The 15,639-nt window shown below is 66.5% G+C and overlaps 1 protein-coding gene across 2 annotated transcripts; it reads right to left on the bottom strand.

Annotated features, from left to right (window-relative positions):
* Positions 1 to 6,090: 6,090 nt before the first annotated feature.
* ZFP36 (ZFP36 ring finger protein) lies at positions 6,091 to 11,414 on the bottom strand. Of its 2 annotated transcripts, XM_059718667.1 has the most exons (3): positions 11,187 to 11,414; positions 9,911 to 10,093; positions 6,091 to 8,387 (listed from the first exon to the last, which is right to left on the bottom strand). In XM_059718667.1, the coding sequence occupies exons 2-3, from the start codon at positions 9,944 to 9,946 to the stop codon at positions 7,527 to 7,529; spliced, it is 897 nt and encodes a 298-aa protein (XP_059574650.1). In that variant the 5' UTR covers positions 9,947 to 10,093; positions 11,187 to 11,414; the 3' UTR covers positions 6,091 to 7,526. The 2 variants fall into 2 exon arrangements, with proteins under 2 accessions (XP_059574650.1, XP_059574649.1); XM_059718666.1 differs by lacking the exon at positions 11,187 to 11,414 and having other exon boundaries at positions 9,911 to 10,214.
* Between the last annotated feature and the right edge of the window lie 4,225 nt (positions 11,415 to 15,639).

The raw sequence follows: 15,639 nt of genomic DNA, 5'->3' as shown, positions 1-15,639 counted from the left end.
TCCAGCATCCCAGGCAAGGCCTTGTCTGCCCGGGTCTTCAACACCTCCCAGGATGGAGTCTCCATCACCTCTCTGGGGAGACTGTTCCAGCGCTTCACCACACTCCTAGAAAGAGTTTTTCCTAATATCCAACCTCAACTTTCCTTGCTGTAACTTGAGCCCATTGCTCCTTGTTCTGTCACCTGCTGGCCCCTGGTCCCAAACCCTGAGCTCCCTTGCCCTGTGTGCACCCCACTCCGGGGTATGGGTCCTCCAGCCCCCTCGGTCTCCAGCAGGAGGGTGCTCCAAGGCCCAGCAACACCCCAGGCACCCCAGCCACACTTGCTCCCTTCTGCCCCGCTCCAGGCCACAGCGCTCCAGCTTAGTCTTCCAGCCCTCTCAGGACTCCTGCACCCCTTACCCTGACCAAAAGCACACCAAGTTACTTACCCCAGCTCAGACATTAGCCCAGGAGCTCCTCTCCCCACAGCTCTCCAAAGCAGACTGCCTGCCTGCCACCAGGCCCTGGGTTTATATGTGTCAAGCCCCGCCCCTTCTGGTCAGGTGACTCTCTGATTGGCCCCGGCCACACCTGCAGGTTGCTTGTACTGCAGCCTCTTCCCCTCTTAAAGAGACAGGTGCCCGCTAAGTGCCTTGTGTTAGGGTGTTAGAGAGAGGATGGGGCTCCTGGGTTTTGTGTGTGTGTGTGTCCTGGACATATGGGCCCTGCATGTGTGCATGTGTACCCTGGGCACCCAGGTCCTGCGTGTGTGCATGTCCTGCACACCTGGGTCCTCTGTGTGTACATGTGGGCATGTGCATGTATATGTACGTGTGTGCGTGTCTCCAGGACACCTGGGTTCTAAGCATGTGTGTGTGTGTGTGTGTGTGTGTGTGCGCATGCACGTACAAAGCGCTGCACTTCCCCTTTTCCCCACACGGAGGCACCCTTGGCCCAACCTACACTGGTTCTGACACAGATGGGGGGGGGGGGGGCGTGTTGGGGACACGTGACTGTGACTGTGACTGCCCTCCCCCGCCCCATCCCGGCTTCCTGGAAACCAGCAGGGAAGGTCGCAGGGTTCGTCTAGGACACAGAACTGCATTGTCCAGACCCCCCCCCCGGCCAGGAGCGGGGGTGCTCGGGGCTGTACAACCCCCACACCAGGCCAGGATCGGGGGTGCTTGGGGCTGTACAACACCTCTCCCAGGCCAGGATCGGGGGTGCTTGGAGCTGTACGGACCCCCCCCCAGGCCAGGATCAGGGCTGCTTGGGGCTGTACAACCCCTCCCCCAGGCCAGGATCGGGGGTGCGTGGGGCTGTACAACCCCCCCCAGGCCAGGATCGGGGGTGCTTGGGGCTGTACAACGCCCCCCAGGCCAGGATCGGGGGTGCTCGGGGCTGTACAACGCCCCCCAGGCCAGGATCGGGGGTGCTTGGGGCTGTACAACCCCTCCCCCAGGCCAGGATCGGGGGTGCGTGGGGCTGTACAACCCCCCCCAGGCCAGGATCGGGGGTGCTCGGGGCTGTACAACCCCCCCCAGGCCAGGATCGGGGGTGCTTGGGGCTGTACAACGCCCCCCAGGCCAGGATCGGGGGTGCTCGGGGCTGTACAACGCCCCCCAGGCCAGGATCGGGGGTGCTTGGGGCTGTACAACCCCTCCCCCAGGCCAGGATCGGGGGTGCGTGGGGCTGTACAACCCCCCCCAGGCCAGGATCGGGGGTGCTCGGGGCTGTACAACCCCCCCCAGGCCAGGATCGGGGGTGCTTGGGGCTGTACAACGCCCCCCAGGCCAGGATCGGGGGTGCTCGGGGCTGTACAACGCCCCCCAGGCCAGGATCGGGGGTGCTTGGGGCTGTACAACCCCTCCCCCAGGCCAGGATCGGGGGTGCGTGGGGCTGTACAACCCCCCCCAGGCCAGGATCGGGGGTGCTCGGGGCTGTACAACCCCCCCCAGGCCAGGATCGGGGGTGCTTGGGGCTGTACAACGCCCCCCAGGCCAGGATCGGGGGTGCTTGGGGCTGTACAACACCTCCCCCAGGCCAGGATCGGGGGTGCCTGGAGCTGTACGGACCCCCCCCAGGCCAGGATCGGGGGTGCTTGGAGCTGTACGGCCCCCCCCCCAGGCCAGGATCGGGGCTGCTTGGGGCTGTACAACCCCCCCTAGGCTGGGATCGGGGGTGCTTGGGGCTGTACAACCCCCCCCAGGCCAGGATCGGGAGTGCTTGGGGCTGTACAACCCCCCCCCCCCCCTCAGGCCAGGATCGGGGGTGCTCGGGGCTGTACAACCCCCCCCCTGGCCAGGATCGGGGGTGCTCGGGGCTGTACAACCCCCCCCAGGCCAGAATCGGGGTGCTCGGGGCTGTACAAACCCCCCCAGGCCAGAATCGGGGGTGCCTGGAGCTGTACGGACCCCCCCCAGGCCAGGATCGGGGGTGCTTGGAGCTGTACGGCCCCCCCCCAGGCCAGGATCGGGGCTGCTTGGGGCTGTACAACCCCCCCTAGGCTGGGATCGGGGGTGCTTGGGGCTGTACAACCCCCCCCAGGCCAGGATCGGGAGTGCTTGGGGCTGTACAACCCCCCCCCCCCCCTCAGGCCAGGATCGGGGGTGCTCGGGGCTGTACAACCCCCCCCCCGGCCAGGATCGGGGGTGCTCGGGGCTGTACAACCCCCCCCAGGCCAGAATCGGGGTGCTCGGGGCTGTACAAACCCCCCCAGGCCAGAATCGGGGTGCTCGGGGCTGTATAACCCTCCCCAGGCCAGGATTAGGAGTGCTTGGGGCTGTACAAACCCCCCCCCCCCCCCCCCGCCCGGCCAGGATCGGGGGTGCTCGGGGCTGTACAACTCCCCCCCCAGGCCAGGATTGGGAGTGCTTGGGGCTGTACAACCCTCCCCCTCAGGCCAGGATCGGGGGTGCTCGGGGCTGTACAACCCCCCCCCAGGCCAGAATTGGGGTGCTTGGGGCTGCACAGACCCCCCAGGCCAGGATGGGGGTGGGCACCAGGCCCTGTCCAGCCCCCAACATAGCATGATCCCCTTCTCCAAACAGGGGACACATACAGAAGGCTGCCCCCCACCCCCGCCCCCACCCCCGCCTGGTGGAGCTGGGAGCTGAAGAGCCCAGAAGTCCTGGCCACTCGTCCCCACCGCCGCCTCCTTCCCTTGGGCTGGGGGAAACTGAGGCAGGCCCAGGCCCCAGAGGGGTGGGGTGGGGTGGGGTGCACCCAGCTCAGCTCACCGCCAGGTTTCCCCCAGCCCTAAGATAACCGCTAGGCCACCCAGCCATCAGGGATGCAGCCCCCCCACCCCCACAGTGGGGGGAGCAGGGTGGCCATCAGGGGGTTTCTGAGGTCTTTCTTGCCCTCCCCTGGACCCATTTCCCCGTCCCAGGAAGTTGGGTCTGGAAATGCGACTGAGTCTGGGCTGGGTGGAGGAGCAGGCAGCAGCAAATAACAACACCGCCCCTGCCCCCCCCCCCCCCCCCCCGAGGCCTGTGGGTTTCTCACGGGGCCACGACAGCCTGGGGCAGTGGTTAGCACTGACTCAGTCGGCCCCAAGGGAGCCTGGGCGCTTTGGGCCTGGGAAGCGATTAGCGCTAACGAGGCTTTGGCCTGCTCAGGGGGTTGCAAGCCCTGCTGTACCCTAGCAGGGAGGGGAGTGGGATTGGGGGTGCCCGGTGCTGTACGCCCCCCTCCCAGGCCGAGAAGGGGGCAGGGGAGGAAGGGGCTAATGGCGGTGACATTGGGGGTGCTCTGAGCTGAGGTTTTAAGGCTGGAGACCCAGCACCGGGCAATGGTGTCCCATCCCCATCTCAGCACCTCTGGGCTGGAAGGGGTTAAAAGCGGCAGAGGGGGGGCCAGCCTCCTGGGCTCCTGCCCCCAGCTCTGGGGAGGGGCAGGGCGGCCCAGTGGTTAGAGCGGGAGCTATGCCGTGCCTCAGTTTCCCCACTCCAGCCCTGTGCTCACTCCTTCCCCACGCTGGCTTCCATCCCCCCCTCCCCCCAGGGCTGCCGCTGTCCTCCGTGACCCCGGCGCTTCCCTCGTGACTCATCGTGCGACTCGTGCGAGGCCTCGCACGGGCGGTGTCACTGGGCCTGGGACCCAGAAGCCGCCCCCACTTCCTGTCCTACTTCTCTGTGCCGTGACGCTACCGGCTCCACCCCAGAGCTGGGTGCAGCGCCGCACGGGGCCAAGGCGGCTCGGGGCTGCGAACGCCAGGCCGTGTTGTACTCAGCTGCCCTGCTCCACCCCAGAGCTGGGCACATCGCAGCACAGAGCCCTGTTATACTCAGACCCCCTGCTCCACCCCAGAGCTGGGCGCATCCCCTAGCTGGCGAACGTCCCCCAGCCCAGACAGAAGAGGAATTAACCTCTGACCCTTGGCCCTGGGGCCCTGAATTGGCCAGAGGAGCCCAGACTGGGGTTGCTAGGGAGACCGCTCCCTGCCCTCCCCAAGGGTAAACTGAGGCACAAGGTGCTTGAGGAACGCAGGTGTCCTGATTGCCAGCCCGGTGCGGGGGGGGGGGGGCAGGGGAAGTGAGCAGACAGATGGGCCCCATCCGCGCGAGCCCCTCGTAGGAGGCCCCATCCTTGTGCAAGACCCCCTTGGGCAAGACCCGCCCCCTCGTGCTCACGTCAGCGCACGGGTCCAGCTCGCTGCCTTTTAAGGCTGGCGGCCGGGCCGGGCCGGGGGAGGAAGAGGAAGAAAGAAGAGGAAGGGGACGGGGTGGGGTGGGGGGGCTGGCAGCTTACAGGCCCTGTCGCCCCCACAGGCACAGGCATGAGCTCACAAGCGCCCACAGCTGCCTTCGCACACCCGGGCGGGGCAGGTCCCAGCCTCCCCCCACGCGAACATGTATGTGACCTCAGGACCCATCTTTGGGGATACGAGGGGACACACATGGCCCCCCCCCCCCCAAGTATCCAGGTCATGTATACACACACACACACACAAGCCCTGTGTTCAGGATGAGCGTGCACACACACACCCAGACCCTGGGAAACGAAGGGGCCTCTTCTCCTTTCCATTGAAAGGGGAAGCTCGAGGCCTGTGGGGGCGGAGGGGGGGGGGGGGCTGCATGTTCCAGACACCTGGGGTTTCTGTGGGGGGGAGGCTGGGGGGCACCGGATGTCCCTGCTCGGGGCCTCGCACGAGGATGACATCACTTTTTCCAGCCCCGGAAAGTTTGGGCAGGAGATGAACATGCGCCGCGCCGGACGCCCGGGTTCGGGGCAGCGGGTAGAACCGGGGGGTGGGCGCCACATGCGCGAGGGGGGGCCAGGAGGCCTGGGGAGGGCAGGCAGGAGGATGCAGGGGCTGCGTTCGTTCAGGGGGCTCGGGCCCAGGCCCCCGCACACGCCCCCGGACAACGCGCAAGGCTGGGCCTCCCCAGCCCTGGGCTCCATGCACACGTGTGTGTGTGTCCTGGACACCCGGGTTGTGTGCGTGCCCGTGTCCCGCATACCTGGGTTCCAGGTGTGCATGTGTGTGTTCACGGCCAGAACCTAGACACCCCCCCCACCCGGTTTCAGGACCAGCCAGGCCGGTTCCCAGGCAGGGCGTGGGGCCGTCTGTGCCCGCCGCACCCCAGTGGCGTCAGCATGACGTGGTTGGGGCCTTGGTGCGGCTGAGGCTGGGGCGCGGCCCACGGAGCAGTGGAACGCCCCGCGCCTCAGGCCTCCACCTGCAGCTCTTCCCAGGGGGCCTACACACCTCCTCTGGGCTTGAGACACCCGATTCGCCCCCATCCACCCCTCCTCCCCAGGGATCCTCCAATGCACAGGGGCCCTAGCGAGCACGGCGTCTGCTCCTCGACCCCCCAGACCACCCCCAGCCCCGCCCAGCTCGGCTCGGCCCCTGGGCCCCGGCTGAGCCCAAATTATATATGCATACATACACACGTATATGTATATACACACACGTACACATACATATAGATATATACAGATAGAGAGACAGACAGACAGATACACCTATGTGAGAGAGAGAGCGAGATACAGACAGACACCAGGCAGCAAGAGAGAGACAGAGGTAGAGACACGTGTGTAGGGACAGACAGACACGTCGAGAGACGTCCCCCCCCCGCATAATAAATCCCGCAGACACCAGGTTCTTGTGGGTTGTAAACATTATATTTCTCGCGCGACAGCTCCTAGCACTTTTAACACAGAAAATAGACTGTCGAGTCATATATATATATTATTTTGGTAAATTACAAAACAACAAATGAAGCCCCCGAGAGATAAATAGCATATAAAATTCTGTCTGAAATAAATAAGGGGCTATAAATAGGTCGGGGAGGGGGGGGGTTCTTGTTCCTCCTGCCCGGTGAGAGGCTTGGATTTAAAAAACGGACGCGTGGGAGGGGGCAGGTTTCGGTACGGGGGCGGCTGAGCTTGCCCCAAGTGAGTCGGGGACGGGGAGGGGGTCCGAGTTCAGATCTGTGGGGTTAAGGCACATTTCAAAGCCCCCCTTTTCTGGGGGGAGACCCCCAAAGAGGCAGGGCCTTGAAAAATCCCCGAGGGATCTTGATTCAGAGACCTCATGATTACGCGCTGGGCTCGCGATTTCCCCCTCCGACGGGCTCCAGTGTTTCAGGGAAGGGGGCGCGGGGGCGGCTATTGAGATACCCCCCCACATACACAAACCCCTGCTGCGACGGCAGGGAGGGTGGCGGCTGTGACCGGGCTCAGAGGTGCACAAACCCCGCCAGGCCTGGTCCTTTCCAGGCCCCTCCTGGAGGATACCAGGTACCCTGGGGAGGGGTGGGGGGGGCGGGATAACCGGACTGGACCCCTGGGTTTTGCCCAGAACGACATTATCTCGGGACACAAGGGCTGATCCCAGGGCCAAGACCCCCACCAAGGGCTCCAGGTCTCATCCTTCAAGCACGTTCAATGCAGCCGTATTTCCTGGCCTACGACGCGCCCTTCATGTATAACACACACCTCCATTCAGTCCCTGCTGCCATGGTGGGGGGGGGGCAGGGGGAACCCCCAGTGTCCCCCAATGCTGGAAGCTGATTTTGGGGGGGGGGGGGGGAGGAAGGTGCGCGTTGTAGGTGAGAAGATACGGTACCGACCCAGGCTCCGCCAGGCCCTGCCTGGGAGATTCACAGCAGGTGATGGGCAAGGGGTGGCACAAAAGGGGCAGGGGGGAAAACACGGGAGACCCCCCTCTCCAATGGGGTCTCCCCAAAAATGCTACATACCAGCTACAATCCAGCCCCTGGCAGGATCGGGACCCCCACGCACTGGGCGGGGTGTGGGGGAAGTCCCCCTCTCCAAGGCCAAAAGGTGGCATCAACAAGGCACTTCCATAGGAGTGGGTGTGTCCGGGGGGAAGCCAGCCCCCCAAAAGTAAGAGCACCCAATAAGGAGTGGCCGTGGCCCCTGCCCCGCCTCCTTCCGCCAAGGCACTGGTGAGCTCATGAGGATGGGGATAGGGGGGATCTGGTCCCCGGGCACATGGGGAGCTGGGGGGCACTAGGTTTTGCCCCCCATGCCCCGTGCAACATCTGGATCCACAGCTGGGGGGGGCGGGGGCTCACTCGGACACCGAGAGGCGGTTGAAGATGGGCAGGCGCCGGGCGCCGGCCCCGCACGTGGCAGGCGGCTCGAAGACGGGCGACTCGGAGCCGCTGCTGTCGCCGTCGCGGTCCGAGAGCGAGGTGGACGAGGGCGCCCGGGGCAGCAGCGCCAGCAGCTCGGGCGGCGGGTTCGACACCAGCGAGTCCCAGGAGAACGGCGCCGCGTGGCCCAGGCAGGAGCAGAGGCAGCCCCCGCTGCCCAGCGGGGTCTCCCCCAGCGTGGCCCCGCGGCACACGGGCGAGGGCGCGCGGGCGAAGCCGGCCGGGTCGGGCAGGCCGGGCGGGGGCGAGGGGCGGCGCTGCGGGGTCCCGGAGTAGCTCAGGCTCTGGCGCAGCGGGGGCAGCGCTGGGGGGGAGCTGCCGGACCAGCTCCGCTCCTCGTCCAGGTGGTGGATGAAGTTGCAGCGGGCGCCGTAGGGGCACTGGCCCAGGCGGTAGAACTTGTGGCACAGCTCGGTCTTGTACTTGGGGTGCCGCGCCAGGGCCCGCAGCTCCCCCGGCCCGTGGGCGAACTGGCACTTGGCCCCGTACTTGCAGCGCCCGGTCTCGCGGAAGGTGCGGCACAGCTCCGTCTTGTAGCGCGACGACGGGGCCGGCGGCGGCGGGGAGGCCGGGGGCCGCAGCGGGGCGAAGCCGGGCGGCGGCGGGGGCAGGCTGATGGAGCGGTCAGCTCGGAAGCTGGCACCGGGGCCCCCCCGGGCGGGCACGGGGCTCCAGGGGCTGCGCGGGGGCCAGGCCGGCTCCGCCGGGCCGGAGCAGGAGGACGGGCGGCGTCGCGGGGCCTCGTCGTCGTCCGACAGGCAGGCGCTGTGCAGGCTCTGGGGGGCGAAGGGAGGGAAGGGGTCAGCGAGGAGTCGGCTTGGCCCCAGCCCCCCAGCAGGGCCTGGTGCCCCCCTCACCTATGCAGCTTCTAGCACTGCCCCCACTACCCCAAACCCTGCAGGGACTGCGGCATCGGCCCCCCCCACCAACCCCAGGGCCGGGGGCAAGGACCCAGGCGTCCGGGCGGGTTATTTCCAAGCCGCCGAGCGGAGGCTGGAGCTGGGCCCGGCTTCCGGCCGGGCCCCGGGGAGGAGGGAAGAGCCATGACGAGGCCTCGGCCGAGTCTTGGCCCCTCTTAGGCTGGGGGCGGGGGGGAAAATCAGCTGCGATAGCCCAGAGCAGGAAGCGTGTGTGGGGGGGTGGGGGGGCAGCAACAGCACCACAAACACGCACAGCCACAGCACAACACACAGACACCTGACTGACACGGACACACACACACAGGCACAGGTGCGTGCCTGACACACCAGAAACACACACATCAGAGATGGGGACAGAAGGGGGACACAAGAGACACACCCCAGAGACACGCACACACAAATGTAACACAAAAGACACACTAGACACAGATGTGACACGGAAGGCACACAAGACACACCTGACACGCCAGAGACGCACAACATAGAGATGGACGCAAACACAAGAAAGACACACGCCAGAGACAGGGGTGCATACATGACATGGAAACACCCACGACGCAGAGACCAGCACAAACACGACACCAAAGACACGCGCACGCGCACACGCAGCTTCTGTATCTCTGATTTACTTCGTTTTAAAGGTTCGTCTCTACCTGCTTTCTGCCGCCACAGACATCCAGGACACACGCGCGCGCACACACACACGCGCCCCAGCATCCAGGGGCAATGCACAGACACACAGAACCCAAGTGTTCAGATCTCTCTCTCATGCACACACATCCCAAGCATCCAGGACACACACACAAGTACACACACACACACACAGAACCCAGGCATCTGGGACACACACAAGTACACAAACACATACATGCCACCCCCACCAGCCTACACCAACTTTCCTTTCCAGCTCGGGACAGGAAGAGCCCCCTTCCCCGACCCCAATCACCCCCTGCCTGGGGCAGGAAGATCCCCTTGCCCGACCCAGGCTGGGGCAGAGTCCAGGCAGCCTGTGGGGGGGGGGGGGGAGTAAAGGCCTTGGGGGGGAAAGGAGGGGTCCGGACCTGGGGCTCAGCCCTGCCCGCACCACTCTCAGCCCCTCCAGACAGAGAAATATCCTCCCCCAAAAACCATAGAGGGGCAATTACAACAACCTGCCCCCCCCACAAACAAGCCTACCCCTCTGCCCCGTCCCTAGATCTGCTCTACCCCCCGCCAGCCCCGTCGCCTCCATGCAGCAGAGCTGGGGGGGTGGGAATAGCAAAGAAATGCCCAATCTGGGGGTAACAGCAAAGATTTACCCCTTTTGGGGATCCCCCGGAGGGGCAAAGACAAGGATCGGCCCCACCCAGCCCGGCCGGGCCCCGGCCCCAGCCCCTCACCTCGCACAGGGCCTTGACATCCAGGAGGGAGCTCATGGCGTGGCCGTGGGGGCTGGGGGCTGCGCTGTCAGTGGGACCCCCAGAGAGGAGCAGGCAGAAGCTGGGGTCAGCACTTGGGGCTGGGGCTATATAGGCTGAAGCCCCGCCCCCTCAGCGATGACCTCATCGCTGTTGTAAGAGGCCCTGAAAAAAAAGCAAGCCACCAGAGAATAGGGTAAAACCTGGGGAAGGGAAGGGAAGGGAAGGGAAGGGAAGGGCTGGGCGTGGGGGGGAGGGAGAAAGGGGGGGCCTGGATCAGGATTGGGCCCAGGGTCTGGGCTGAGGGGGAAGGGGGTGGAGAGAAAGGGGGGCCAGGATCAGGGCCACAGGAGCCCCGGGGGATGGGGCAGCACGGGGGGAAGGGGGGGTCTGGATCAGGATTGGGCCCAGGGTCTGGGGAGCCCTGGGGAGGGGGCAACGGGGGGGTAAGAGAGAAAGGGGGGCCTGGATCAGGATTGGGGTGGGGCAGCAACAGCCCCAGACAAGGGCTGGACTGGGGTGGGGGCAAGTTCCCACACCCCTCTAGGGTCGCACACACTTGTGCAAGGTCCTTGATGAGGGGCTGTGTCCCCTGCCCACCCCATGGTCCCTTGGCTGGGCACAACACACACACACACACACACACACACACACACACACACACCCCTGGCAATACGTGCAGCCCTGCCCCTCCCCCTCAGGTACCGGCCGGGCGGGGGTGCGATGAGTTTGCACCAGGCCTCAGCCTGCATCTCCCTGCCTCGTGCCCCCCCACCCCGTGCGAGGCCGCCGGAGCCCGTACGTGTGGCTAGGGGGGTGACTCAGTGCCCGTTCCCGGAACTACCGGGGCCCCGGGGCTCCCCTGGCTTGCACAAACCACCAGGCCAGGGCCCTGCCTGCTCTCGTGCAAGGCCCCTCCAAACCCCGTGCAAGACCCCCAACCAGGCCCCGTGCAAGCTGCCTCCTGCCCCACGTGCGAGGCTCCTGCCCCCACTCCCAGGAGCTCCCAGCCTCAGCGGTGCCCCGTGCCGCGCTCGGGGCTGGACGAAGCAGGCCGGAGGCTCCCCACGACTCCTGGGCTCCGCGCGGGGAGGCGGGACAGGGGGGTCTGTAGTCCCCGGGGTCTCCCCCCCCTGCGCGGGGGGAGCTCACAACTGTGCCATCATCAAGCCAGGGGTGGGGGGGCCCGCTTGTCCCTCGCACGGCCGTGCAAGGCGCTGCTTCCTCGTGCGTTGCACGAGGGGGTCACTCGGGGTACCTGGGGTTTGGTGCGGGGGGGCGCAGGGGGAACAGCTGCCTGCCCCCCGCCCCGCACTGCTGCTTGTGCCCGCACACAGCCCCCGTGCGAGCGCGAGCGTGTCTCGCACGAGGGCACAGGGCACCCGAGCTCCCTGGGACAGCCTCTCCCGGTGCTCCCAGTTTCTCTTCGCCTCTGAGTCAGGTCCCGGTTCCTGGAAGTGAATCACGGGCGCGGGCACGAGCACGAGCCCGAGCCCGGCCCCGCCCGCCCGCCCCGGGAAGCCCCTGGCCCGGGCCCAGCCCCCGCATCTGCCGCCAGCTGTGCACCCGCATCCAGCTGTGACCGGGGGGAGGGGGCACCGGCCTGCCCCCCTTTGCCCGGGTGAATCACGACGTTTCACAAGAGCCGGGATCGGGATCGGGATCTAGGACGGGGGCGTGGGGAGACGGGGGGGCTGAGTCAGCGCCAGTGGCTATAAATAGCCGGGTGCCCCCCCCAAACCAGTGAGGTCGGGGGGGCGGGGGGGCAAGTCGGGCAGGGAAAGGCTTGGGACTGCCGGACACCTGGGCTCCCCCCGCGACCCTGACCCCGACCCCGACCCCGAGCCGCCGCCTGTGCTGGGAATGCGGTGACGCAATCAGGGAAGGCCCCGCCCCCCCGCCGGTCCCGGGTTACACAATGAGCCCCGCCCCCGTGACTCATCCCCCCCCAGTCCCCTCCCCCCCCGCCGACGGGGCATTTCCCAGCAGGGAGTCCGGCTCCCCTGCTCTAACCACTCGCCCGCGCTGCCCGGCCCGGCCCGGGGACGGGGACGAGGCCGGGCCCGGGCAGGAAGGGGTTAAGCCGCGCCGGGGCCAGGTGAGCTGGCAAACAATGAGCTCATGGGGCGGAGCCAGGAGCTGGGCGGCGCGGGGCTTAGGTGCACTACGGTACCGAGAGCCCGGCTGCCCTGGCTCCCGGGGGAAACTGAGGCAGGGCCTGTTGCACAAGTGTTGGGAGCTGCGCGCGCTTCTAGGTGTGCGGCTCTGCCCCTTGCACTAGTGGCTGGACGGGCGTGCACAGCCGCAGCCCCGCTGCTCTGCCCCTCGCACGAGGATCTGGAGCCACGTGGGCAGACAGCTCTGCTTCTGGCACGAGCACCAGGAGCCACACGCTGCCCTGTGCAGGGGTGTCTGGCGCTGTACACGCTCGTGGGCGTGCAGCTCTGCCCCTTGCGCTAGTCACCGGAAAGGCTCGTGCACATGCACGACCCCGCAGCTCTGCCTCTTGCATGAGTGTCCAGAGCCGCACGCATGGCTCTGCCCTTTGCACTAGTGCTGGGAAAGGCACTGTGACCTCCGGACCCCGAACCCAGCGCAGGGCCACGTTGTACAACGGGGCCACGAGTGTTTGGAGACGGAGGCAAAGGGCAGAGGCCGCTGGTCTCCTCTCCCCTCGGCCGGATCCGTGGGACAATGCTCGTGAGCACACGCTGCCCAGGGCCCAGCACTCGCACGACTGGGCTCCTGCCATGCAGCCCAAGGGGGTGTGCATCTCACACAATAGCTGCACCAGTGAGTTGGGGCCTGGGGCACAGAGCAGGGCCCTTCACACGAGGGGCACTAGTGAGTGGAGGAGAGTGCCAGGAGCTGCACGCACACAGCCCCTCACACGAGTGCCAGGAGCTGCACGTGCACAACCAAGCCCTCTGCACAAGTGCCAGGAGCTGCACACGCAGAGCACAGCCTCTTGCACGCATGGCAGGAGCTGCACATGCACAATCCAGTCCCCTGCACATGTGCCAGGACCTGCACCCACACAAACCCAGTGCCTTACATGAGTGGCAGGAACTGCACAACCACAGCCCAGCCCTTTGCTCAGGTGCCAGGAGCTGCACACACGCTGTCAGGCCTCTCAAGTCCTGGCACAGCAGTGAATTCTGGGAAGCCCCCGGGAGAGGTGGGGGGCCCTTCCTCTTCCAGGAACCAGGCGCGGCTCCGGCTTCCTGCTCCAGGCAGCTCCGGAGCCGGAGCTGGGAATTCCCCTGCTCCCAGCCTGGGCAGCGGGAATGTCCCCAGCGCTGGTGCATCGAGAGGCAGCCGGCCCGCGCCCCCGCTCCCCGCCACAGCCCCTGGCCTCGGGGGCCAGCACCGGGAGGCCTCGTACGAGGCTTTGCACAGATCCAGGGCAGAGGTTGGGGCCCTTTGTGCGAGGACCTGCACTCACTCCAAGGGCAGGGATTGAGGGCCCTCGTGCGAGGGCTTGCACTGATTCCAAGGGCAGGGATTGAAGCCCCTTGTGAGAGGAGTTGCACAGACCCAGAGGTAGACAGGGCCTTTCGTGCGAGGCTTTTCACAGATCCACAGGCAAAGAGCAGGGCCCCTCACACAAGCCTCCGCCTGCCTCCATTGTGCACGTGTGTGTGAGTGTTGTGAGCGTATCTTCCGTGTGTCTCTAGTGAGCACACATGCATGCCTGTGCTAGGGAGGCGCATCACATGTGTGTGCGTGCATGTGCACGCACAAATGTGGACATCAATGTGTCCCAGGTTTGCCTTGTGCATGCATGTGGAGAGGGGGCAGTTGCATGTGATACATGTGACAGGCGTGTGTACAGAAGAGCATGTGCACAGAGGTGAGCGCCTGTGTGAGCACGTGTGCATGGGCATGGGGCAAAATGATGGGGCGTGCACATGCCTGGGGGCCTGCACACAGGCGAGGGAGTGCATGCACACGCTGTAGCACAGGCCGTGTGCACATGCATGTTGATTCATACACATTTGAATCATGCAACCAGTATGCACACGTGTCATGCAGGACACGTGCATAGCACATTGGGGGAGAAGTGTGGGTGCCCAAGTGTCATGCAGGACAAGTGTGTTTAGCACATGGCAGGGAGCACCACTGTGTGCACGTGTGTCACTCAGGACACACACTTAGCACAACAGGAGGCCCCCCGCTGTGTGCACACACATCGTGCAGCACACACATGCTTAGCATGTGGCGGGCACCTGCTGCGTGCGCACACGCAGGACACACTTGCTCAGCACATGGGGGGCAGGGAGCACCTGCTTCAGGCCTACGCACACAGCCTGGGGGCTTGCACACGCTTGTGACTGAGGTGGGCACGGGGCCCTGCCAGTGGCGCTGCCTGAGGGGGCACCAGTGAGTTCCCGGTGCCCACCCTGCCCCTAGCCCTTCGGCGCCTTGCCCGCTTGGTTCTGCTTTTCCAGGCTGTTGAAAGCCCCGTTCCATGGGCGTGAAAACCCCTGTGACGCCAGCCGGGCGTGCGAGCGCTCTCGCACGGGAAGTGGCATGTGAAGCCCGCTAGGGGACGGGGGGGCACAGGGAGAGTTAATGGGGTCACAGGGAGCAGGGGTGTGCTGGCCCTGCCCCCTGCTGCGCCAGCCATGACGTGCGCACACGCGTGTGGTTCACGTGGTGGCGCTTGCTTGTAAACACTGGGGGAGGAAGGGGCCAGCCCGGAGGGGACTGAGGGGCCCGAGCGCCCGGGTTCCCCGTTGTAGTGGGGTGGGGATGGGGGGTCCAGGCGCCCGGGTCTCCGCCTTGACGGTGCTAACGGGAGGGGGTTGGGGGTCCCTGCCCTGGTGGGTGGGGATGGGGGGTCCGGGCACCCGGGTCTCCGCCTTGACGGTGCTAACGGGAGGGGGTTGGGGGTCCCTGCCCTGGTGGGTGGGGATGGGGGGTCCGGGCACCCGGGTCTCCGCCTTGACGGTGCTAACGGGAGGGGGTTGGGGGTCCCTGCCCCGGTGGGTGGGGATGGGGGGTCTGGGCACCCGGGTCTCCGCCTTGACGGTGCTAACGGGAGGGGGTTGGGGGTCCCTGCCCTGGTGGGTGGGGATGGGGGGTCCGGGCACCCGGGTCTCCGCCTTGACGGTGCTAACGGGAGGGGGTTGGGGGTCCCTGCCCCGGTGGGTGGGGATGGGGGGTCCGGGCACCCGGGTCTCCGCCTTGACGGTGCTAACGGGAGGGGGTTGGGGGTCCCTGCCCTGGTGGGTGGGGATGGGAGGGCTCCCGGGGGCCCGGGTTCCCCTCCAGCCCGCTCGCTGGGCAAGTCCCGGGCCCGGTGACGTGGGCACAGGCGCAGCGCCAGCCCCGGCAATGCTGACACAGGCCTTTGCGCTCTCGCACCCGGTGCCAGGACAACACGAGCCGTTGCCCTGGCAATGCCGGCGTGTTTGTGCCAGGAAACCTGGACCGGGGCCAGGGGCAGGTGGGGAAACCGAGGCAGCGGCGGGGAAGTGGCGGGGTGAGTCAGGCCCGACCGCTGGTGCCCAGAGGGGACTCGAGGACACTCTGCTCCCAGAGCAGGAACAGGGCCCCCAGGCGCGCGGGCTCCCGGGCCCCGACCCGTTCCAAGGGGCCTGCACCCCACGCTCGCACACGTGTGCAAACGCCCACAATCCCCGACCCCCATCACAGTTACAGCCCTTCGCATGGGGGGGCTGGGATCTCCTGCGAGGGGGCTGCCT

The sequence above is a fragment of the Alligator mississippiensis genome, chromosome 15 (genome assembly GCF_030867095.1).
Source record: "Alligator mississippiensis isolate rAllMis1 chromosome 15, rAllMis1, whole genome shotgun sequence".
Lineage (NCBI taxonomy): Eukaryota > Metazoa > Chordata > Crocodylia > Alligatoridae > Alligator > Alligator mississippiensis.
Note: the sequence above shows the minus strand (reverse complement) of the source record. Positions and strands in the feature narration are given on the sequence as shown.